General features: G+C 36.8%; 1 protein-coding gene across 1 annotated transcript; it reads left to right on the forward strand.

Moving 5' to 3' along the window:
• Positions 1-2,299: 2,299 nt before the first annotated feature.
• LOC122079207 (UPF0481 protein At3g47200-like) lies at positions 2,300-7,496 on the forward strand. Its single transcript, XM_042645473.1, has 2 exons — positions 2,300-2,583; positions 5,829-7,496. Exon 2 carries the CDS (start codon positions 5,863-5,865, stop codon positions 7,411-7,413), a length of 1,551 nt encoding a protein of 516 aa, XP_042501407.1. The 5' UTR covers positions 2,300-2,583; positions 5,829-5,862; the 3' UTR covers positions 7,414-7,496.
• The last annotated feature ends 2,695 nt before the right edge of the window (positions 7,497-10,191 follow it).

Raw genomic sequence — 10,191 nt, forward strand, 5'->3', positions numbered from 1 at the left:
TTTTTTTTTTTTCTTGGTAAATATTTAAGTGCTTCTTAGAGAAGGAAAAAAATCACAATCCTCTCATAAACATTTTACAAGATAAAACCAATATTTTGAATAATTGTTTTAAAAATATTTAAATTTCCAAAGCAATCATATGATTTCATCTCTATTATTCTATTCCTTTTATTTCAAACCACGAGGAATAGAAGGAAAAAAATTCGCTATTACATATAGTTGCAACCCCTGGTGGTAGCCAGGGAAATTGAATCCTAGGGGCAGGTTTGAAAATACCCTCTCTGAATGAAATTTTCCACCTCTACTCTCGGAATTCCATTTCCCTGACTGCTACTAGGGACTTAGCTCCAACCTGCGCAACAGCCAAGTTTTGTTTCTCTTTTTTTCACCCCACCTGATTATGAAGTGTCAGCAAGAGTGACGTGACGCAAGGTTGAAGGCTCAGCTCTTCTAGGTTGATTGAAATTCCAATCTCTTCAAGGATGAGTGAAACTCAACTTGGCTTCATAAGAGGAACTTTTTAAGGTTCACAAGAAGCTTTGAGCAACTTTGAAAATTCTTTGATTCAATTGTGTCCCTACAACTCAAAATTTTTTCTCTTTATATATGACTACAACCTTTAACCTAGGAGACTACAACCATCTTTTAGAATTTCAAGTTGTGACATGGACCAATCAAAAAATACATAGAAAAATAAAATTCAATAGAAAATATATAAATGGAAAAAATAGCTGAGGTCTTCGATTTGTTGAAGTCTCCATGCCTTGATGCAAGTCTCAATATTTTGATTCTTGTATCAAGATCAGTAGTGACTTCCAATGGTGGGTGGGCTTTCTTTATAGCTTTCAAGAGAAGAGAAGCAGAGGAATTTAAAGAAATCTCTTAGGGACTCCCAATGGTAGATTTGGTCAAGAGTGTTTGGACCAACTTCTTTGGTGTTTTTTGATGATTTGTTCCACAATGTTGTTGGGGCTTGATCATGCCTTGGTCAAGGGCCAAATGTGTTTTCTGAGCTTGGGCCTTAATGCAGATAGATCTCCACAAAGACTTAATCGTTGAGCTTGGATGCAATTGGGCTACATCAACTGGCTAGATTCTAAAGCATGGGAAGGTGAAACGCACAAGTTGCCAAATGGAAACAAAAGGGTTAGTAATCAAACAAAGAACCCGCCAAGTGAGATCTGTCCCACTTGGAAGTATTCATCCAAACAAGTTTGGATCGTTCTTGAGCCATATTTATGAGGGAAACTGAGAACCATAAAAGCAAGAGATAAGGTTGGAAGTCATGCTCAAAGGTCCCCATTATAGAAAGAAGCTTATACTTTGGACCATTCTTAACTGGACTCATCATATAATTTACAAGCGAATTAGCCCAGATCCACAGAAGCAGAGATAATGTTGGAAGTCATGGTCAGATTACCATGTACATACGAATGAAGATGCTAGCTTAGAACCACAAAAGAAGAGATAACGTTAGAAGTCACCTTCCCCAAATAATTTTGGAAATTTCATTCATAGAAGATAAAGCATTAACAAAACCAATATATATATATATATATATATATATATATATAAGGATTCATGTCTGAGAAAAGGTTGGATCTTGCTATATGTTGTTAGCAGTTAATTTTTGAAAAACAATTAGGGTGATTTTCGACTTTTCTAAAAGGGTTGTGAATGAAGAAAAGAAGCCCAATTATTATTTATTTTTGTGTTACATCTATATATTTATTTTGCTGATGAGGTTATGGCTAAAAACAAGCAATTGAGAAGAGGAGACATCAATTCCTCTCTTTCTTTATGAAAGATTAAATAGGACCATTGTCGAAAATAATCATTTAAAGCATATATATGTTATTAATACATGTACAAGGGAGTACAATACTTATCTGAATCACAAATAAACCAAGGTTGACGATGGCAAACACAAGTATTACACACAGCGTCACGAACAAGAAAACACATGGAGAAACTTATGAAATCAATGGGATTGATTGGTGCCATTGGTCACTCTTTTTACAATTATAGATGTCTCTTATGACACAAATCGGGTTCTTGTGAATCAACCTCTAAGATTAAACAGCTCCATCGGCCTCTCTAGCAGTCGTTGCACTCTTTCATCGAGCCATGTTGGAATACTTAAGACTTGTACTAAATTAGGCAGAACTAAACCAAGAAAAGTAAAAGCCTAGATTAAGAGAAAATATAAATTAAAATTGCCTCTAAAAAAAATATTAGAGAAAGAACTTCTTTATATAGGTGAGAAAAAGACACCATTAAAGGTTCTCTCCAAAAAACAATACCTAAAATTATGTTTTTTCTTATATAATCAATCCCGGATAGTTGGAGAAAAATCTAAGCTCATTAATATGGCAGATGAGAGTGGGACTACACCCCATTATCATTATTAATTGTGTTGCATCTCTATATATTTGGCTGATGACGTTATTGCCTAAACACAAGCCATTGAGAAGAGGAGACGTGCGTTTCCTCTCTTTCTTGAGCATCTTCCTTTATTTCTGTTCCAGCTGATGTGCGCTATATATATGTATTGAGAGAGAGAGAGAGAGAATTAAAAGCAAGGTAAGCCTTTGACCCTTCTTGATCTTTCCATATGTTATTTTTGAAAAACAATGTTGATTTTATACTTTTTGAATTTTGAAAAGGGCTAGCTATGAATTATGAAGTCTCATTATTATTGTGTTACATCTCTATATTCTGTTAAGATTAGGCTTAAACATGAGTGATTGAGATCGAAGAGGAGATGTTCCTCGCTTTCTTCATGAGCACCTTCTTCATTCTCTTTTGATTTCCAAGAATTTTCTATTTTTATTAATGTATTCATGAACTATTATAAATAAAAGAAGGGATTCCAGCACCACCCCATGATCCTACTTTTAAAAATTTTCCTCTTACATTGTTTTCATTACTTGGAAAGAAATGAAACCCATCTTAGATATCATCCCCTTAAATTGTTCCATTTTTCTATTGTTGGGTGAGTTGAACAAGAGCTTATCAATTAGAATTCATGGTTGATCATTGTGATTTATTTTGGATCAAATCATCACTCATTCTTTGAAAACTTAACTTCACCTAAGTTAATTGTGATCATTTTTGCCTATTGATTGGTCAGTCCAGTCAAGTCATTAACTTCACTTAAATCTATTTCTTGTAATCTATTCCTCCCTAGCCCCTCTCTTTCAAATTGATTTTAGTAGAAGTAGGGGGGCAAAATTTTAAAGGGGGATGTAAATGAAACCCAACTGAAGATAAAGATGAGATACAATATATTGATTATAACAAAAAAGAAGGAAAGGGGAAAATTAAGGACAATTAAAATATTGAAGAGACTTATTGCCCCACTGTACATAGAGAATAAATTCAATTGAAGGCTATTTCAAAATCCCTTCCAGCAATTCACTGCCTTAACACCAATAAGATATGCTCACAAATTATGCAATTTTTTCAGATACAAATAGAAATCGATTTCTGGGATCTTTTTGGGACGTACCTCTCTTCTCTTCTCCTTCTTAGTTTTGTTGTATCTTCCTTCCTCTTTGTCTGTTTTCCTACCCCCTCCCATTTCTCTTGTATCATTCTCTTTATTTTGGTTTGTTTCTTCCCCCCACCCCCTTTTTTAATTGTATGTCTCCCTTCTTTTGCTTGTTTCTCCCCCCCCCTCCATTTTTGTCCCCTCCCTTAGTGGTTGTGGCCCTTCTCTTTAGGGCTTGGTAGGGCTCTCCCTAGTCTAGTCAAATTGACTATGTCCATTGAATCTATTTCTCTTTCCTGTTTATATATATTTTTCGTTCACAAAAAAAAAAAAAAATGCTTACCAATTAAAAAAGAACATAGAATATAGTGTTATCCAAGTTTTCGGACATGTATTATCACCTTTGCTAGACTTATCTCTTTCTTATCATCCCCTCCCCCCCCCCCCCCCCCCCCCCCTTGCAACTCTTTTGTTCAATCTAGATTTATCTTTGATTCTCTGAATTGAAGATCCTTCTTTCCATTTGATCAAAGTTTTGCAAGAAGAGTTACACAATAAAACTTCTTGCTCTAAACAAATTTCTTTATTTAAGTAGACTTCATATTTTTTTTCTATATTATTTATTATCTAGTTTAGGAATTATATATGCCAAAATGGATCTTGCAGTGGATGTTCAAAGATGTTCTCGATTCTGGTTTAAATAATTTTTGTCAGACTCCTTTGTTTGGGATGAGGGACTCTTATATTATCTTCCCTGCTGATGGCAATGCCAAAGCTGGGTTAGGTTTCCAAGGTCTCTGGTCTTATAGGGTGTGATCTTTGTTTTCTTTTCATTTTTCATGTATATATCAATTTTTTCTTCTCAATTTTAATACAGAAGATCTTTTAGCAAAAAAATATATGTCACAATATTAAGAAATCAAACTTAAATGAAATAGAAATTCACTTTACTGTGAGAGAGCCTTCTAACTCTCCTTTATTGATTCTTATGGAACTGTAATAGAAATTATGCTAGAAATATTGACAGAATGAGTCGTGTCACTTAACACTCTTCTTAAGAATGTAGATGCCTACTATGGTGTAGCTGAGAGTATTGTGAATTGACCTCTAAGATAAATAATAATAATAATTATACAAAAAATAAAAACCCACTTTGACCCTTCGAGTACAAAAAAAAGAACGTTTAATTACAATTATGATATATAAACTCAAAAAACAAAGAAAAGCAAGAATAGCAACACATACACACGGATGCCTCAAGAGGGACTTAATTGATGCTTAAAATGCCAAAGCCCGGCCCCCTCTTTTTTTATGGATAGGAAGACTTTAAGAGGAGCAATATTTAAGGGTCTTCAAAAACTTAAGAAAACAATTTCTTTAAGGAGCCTTGAAAAAGAGACTACCTAAATATTCTCTAGCAACTTACGAGATAATGATGCCTTCAGGAGGAGACATAAAAGAGTCTCCAAAAAACTGACAAGTATATGTATATGTAGAGAAAGCATTATGAAACTTATTTTGTATTCAAAACTATTTTGATTGTTTAAAAATTTTATTTAAAATTAGTATCTAGGACCATTTTAGTATTTTACATTATACTACATCATGGATCATGAAAAGAAGGAAATGGCCTAAAATGACAAAGATTATATTTTAATTAGTCTTGATTTATCAATCCAATTTATCATTGATTACGCTCTTGATGGCTTGATTATAACATACAAATAGGGTGTGGTAGTTTCACTTAGGTTCTCATTCAATCTTGGTATGACATGATCCATACAGTTGTGGGGTCAGTATGGGCCCGCGGGACTAGTTAGGCCAAATGCTTGAATACCTGTTGTTAGCAAAAAAATAGGTAGTTCCACTTAAATTGTGTTCAATATCTTTAATCAATTATGAAGATGAAATAATCTTTTATATATCCATTATTTTGTTTGGAAAATTAACACACTTCCCCACTAAAAGAGCTATATTTAATTTCTTATTTGAAAGAAGTTTAGAGCTAACTAGTTAGCTAGCATTTTCTCTTAGCTAGGGATTCAGATGGTAGACCTCACTATAGATTTAGTCAGTGCGTTTCCCTCTCTCCCGCTAATGGCAATGCCGTAGATGGGAGTTGGAGAAGCGGTTTTCTGGTGTTTTTTATAATTGTTTGTCCTTCTTTTTTCTTAATAATAATATCTTTTAGCGGAAAAGAAGAAAAAAAAATTAGCTAGCAATTGTTTCTTGTTGTAGCTCTACTTCTGCTCGTTTTGAATATATTATATAGCAATTGCTACGTACTGATCTCTAGCTCCTCTGATTGTTGAAAAACAATGAACCATATTGGTAGCTAGTGACACTGAAATATATAGCAAGAAGATCAGATGGATGATGGGGAGGAGGCTATACACCACGTTGTTGATCTGCAAGAGATTGGTGGCGGTGGAGACGGAGTTATGGACCCATTAATGATTTCTTCTTCTTCTTCTAGCCATGCCAAAAAGGATGATAAAAATGGAAAGGAAGAGAAGGAAGAAAAATGGGAGAAGGACGAGGTGGAATTATTAATAGATCAAAAACTACAGGAGGTTGGTTCCTCTCCGTCGGATTATAGTATATACCGACTACCTGCGACACAGGTGAATGAAATGCCAGAAGCCTACATACCTCACAGGGTCTCCATTGGCCCTATCTACCATGGTTGGCAACACTTAAAAGCCATGGAAGCACGTAAGATGCAGTGCTTGCAAAAGTTTCTGAATCGAGAACCACCTGAAGCAGCTGCAGCAACCTTGTCTGATTACATTAAAGCCGTGAGAGATTTGGAAGAAAGAGCTTACCAATGTTATGCAGAAGTTGATGTGGAAAAATTTAAAGGACAAAGTTTTGTGATGATGATGGTGGTGGATGGTTGTTTCCTACTTAAGCTACTACTAGACTGGAACCACGAAGATAAAACTTTCTCGGAAGCGAAGTGGAGTTTTATAGTTTTACATGACCTGATTTTGGTTGAGAATCAGCTTCCAATGTTCGTTCTCGATGAATTATACCGAGTATTCATCAAAGGGATGAGGAGTGATATATGTACCCAGCGGCTCTATGGTCATATAAGTGACGTCTTTGTACCTAGAATTTCGAGAATGCTCCTTGGCAAGGACAACATAATCGATAAATCCTCTCCAAACATTCAACAATTAATACAAGACACACCAAAACATTTGCTTGATTTTGTTCGACGATTCCTCATTTCACCACCATCTCCAAAAAGTTTTAAGTCGCATTTGCGTTCTGCACGAGCTTTCGCCCCTTCTGGCCTCTGTGGGGGCCGAGACGGAGATCCTCCAGAGGAAGTTGATATTTTATCTTTCATTAAAGATAATAAGGTACCACGTATCCGGTGTGCGAGAGAGCTGGAGAAGGCCGGTGTCAAGTTTCAGAAGAACAATAATCCGACAAGCTTGACGGACATAAAATTCGACGACAACACCGGAGTTCTGACGATCCCAGGTCTAGTAATTGACCATCGAACAGAGAGTATCCTCCGAAACCTCGTTGCCTACGAGCAATACACCGACGATTATAGTAATATCACGGAGTATGCAGCCTTCATGGATGGTCTCATCGATTCTCGTGAGGATGTGGACTTGCTGAACGAGTATGGAATTGTTGTGATCATGCTCGGGGATCCAACTCAGGTGTCTCGATTATTTAACAATCTTCTCAAAGATGTCGTGGTACCTATATGGGATACTGTCCCTGTCCGCGTTAGATTGGAGCACTGTTACAATATACGATGTCACAAGTGGAAGGCAAGCCTGATGCTTAACTATTTCAATTCTCCATGGTCATTCATATCACTTGTTGCTGCCATTATTCTCCTCACCTTGACGGTCATACAGACCATTTATGCTGTCCTAGCTTATTATCATCATTAGATTAGAATTTGCAATGTTAATGTTGATCGAATCTCTTTTATATATATACATTAATGAACTTTAACTACTTTAGTTTCCTAGCTCCTTTATGATGGATCGATGAATGGGTAATGTTATTTTTATTTCCATTAATTAAGTAATGATTCATCAGATATATATGCATGCTTTGTCGTCCTACCATGGAATCAAGTATCGGTATCGTATCGGCCGTATGGGATCGGTATCGACTGAGACCCATCTCGATACTTAGCCGATCCTGAGATGGGATCAGTATCGGTTGGCTGATCAGATACCGATCCGACACGATCTGTGTAAATGATTTTTAAAACCCAAAAAAGGGGGGAAACAGGGTAAAAATGCAGATTCATGATTTCCAACGCCCTTTTCTCCTATTCCACTCCTCATATTTGCAAAAACCTTGAAGGAACCATGGTTTCTAAGCTAGAATCATACTTGAGGGTTCAATCTGTGCATTCAAAAGTCAAAATCGAGCATCCAATTCACAAAAATCCAAGCTTTCTTCCATACCCGCTCAAGTATGAACACCATTTTTACATGGCCAAGGGTCAATGTAACAAAGCGATGGGAAGAGTGTTGAATGATTAACTGTGGTGCTTCCATTTCCCATGTCATTCCTCAGCCTTTTCAGTTCCCAACATGATAATTACAGATTCCATTAATAAGCCAGGATTTTTTTTTTTTAAGCTCTGACTGCAGCAACAATTCCAATAGGCATTATCTTGGAGTTTTAGATGTACCGCCACCCCATGACAAATAAGTGTTAATACACAACCTATCTCGAGAATCAGGATGAAATAAAAATTCTTTCGCTTTTCAAATGCTTTCAGACTCAAAATCCGCAAGTAGCAGCAGCAGAAATCTTGTACCCAATCCTCCAGCCAACGAAGTTGTGCTCCCCTTCTTAAAATATCCAATAAGCACTCCAGCAACCATGATCAATCCTTAAGGAATCGTAAAGCAAAAATCATGCATCTTGATCAATTGGGTACCTCGCAAAGAAATTTTCCAAGCAATTAAGGTAGTTTTTCAGAGATCAATTGCAAATCTAGGGCTTCAAGACATCCCAGTCGGAGGATCAATGCTTTCTCATAGATTCATAGGTGGTAATGGCGGTTGACATTAATAAGTGAGAGAGGGTACCTCGAAAGAAATTCTCCAAGCAATCAAAATAGTTTTTTAGAGATCAATTGCAAATCTAAGGCTTCAAGACATCCTGTTCGGAGGATCAATGCTTTCTCATAGATGGTAATGGCGGTTGAGAGAGTATCTTTTCTTCCTCTAATTTTGATTTTCACATTTTACTGAATTTTTTTTTTTTTAAACCGATCATGGCCAATACAGGGACCGATCCAAGAAAAGTGTACTTTTTCCAATCCCCGACGGATCCAGAGCCGATCCTTATCGATATGGATTAGTATCGGATTGGTATTGGCTGAGACCGATACCGATAATGATACCAAGAACTAAATCCTTGCGTCCTACACATTGGCTATGTTTGGAAGGCAGGAAAAGAAACAAAAAAAAAAAAAGAATTTGAGTAGAGAGAGAGATACATAAAATTTTATTCACATGTAAATGCTTTCTTATTCTTAACCAAGTCAAGTGAAGTGATACGCTTCATTCTCTTCTTCTCTTCTTCTATGTTGAAGTCATTGTAAGTTCGGGTATTAATTAGAGAAGAACAATTTTCCTAGTGCAATTGGTAGAGTGTGAAATGTAAAACCCCACCTTACCAGGAGGTCTGGGGTAGAACCGGTATTGAAAAATAAGCATCGTTATGGATACTTTACAGCATGCACACACACACATATGCCTCTAATAACCTGATTACAAAACGTCGGGTAATATAAAATATTAACAAATAGGCAGTGGCTCACTTCTCAGTCTGGTCTAGTCTAAACATGTGGTTTTTTTTTTTTGAGGTAGCCTCGAGCATACCACTACACATAGTCAGTGCCTCACCCAATAAGGAAGGCTCAGAGATTGCCACAGAGACACGACCTTGATGAACCTCCAATGTTGGCTCAAGGGTACCCGGATGATTGTTACTATTACCACATACCCTGGATTGCAAAAATTCCTCGTGGGCTTTTTGAGTTGCAACGATTACCTTAGTTGGAATCCATCGTCTCTGAGAGAAAAGTAAATCCAATTGGAGGAGGTTGCAGGGGTGATGTATTCCAATCTAGCACACACTCACACGACTCAACACCCTTGCAACCTTCACAACCTGCGAGCACCCTGTTCACTCTGCCCCCCCCAGCCTCAGCTTCCACCGCCTATTTTTGTTAACCCATCACCCTAGCAACATGCGTCTCATTCACCTTTTTGCCCAGTAATTCATTCTCCACCAACGTCGACCTACTTATTATTACCCGCTTGCGATTCAATCATCATCGCTGTTGCCCTCAGAAACCAGAACCGGTCTTTCCTCAGCAATCCCCACCCCCATGACTTACAACCCAAACACTTCAACCTCCCGTACTTGTAACACCCAGTCACCAATCATATGAACCTATATGATTATATTAAAACCATGATATTTATGTGTTATTTTGATGATCATATGAAGCATGAAGCACAAATAGGAAAACTAGGAACCATATAACCAAATCAAGGGAAAGTTTATATCACTCCCTTATATTTCCGTTGCATTTACTCAAACTTTCACATTTGATTCTCACTAAAAAAATAAACTTCTACCTCTCCCTCTCTCCTAGTACCTTAAAATACCCAAATTACCTCTCTTTTTCTCTT

The sequence above is a fragment of the Macadamia integrifolia genome, chromosome 5 (genome assembly GCF_013358625.1).
Source record: "Macadamia integrifolia cultivar HAES 741 chromosome 5, SCU_Mint_v3, whole genome shotgun sequence".
NCBI classification, from domain to species: Eukaryota; Viridiplantae; Streptophyta; class Magnoliopsida; order Proteales; family Proteaceae; genus Macadamia; species Macadamia integrifolia.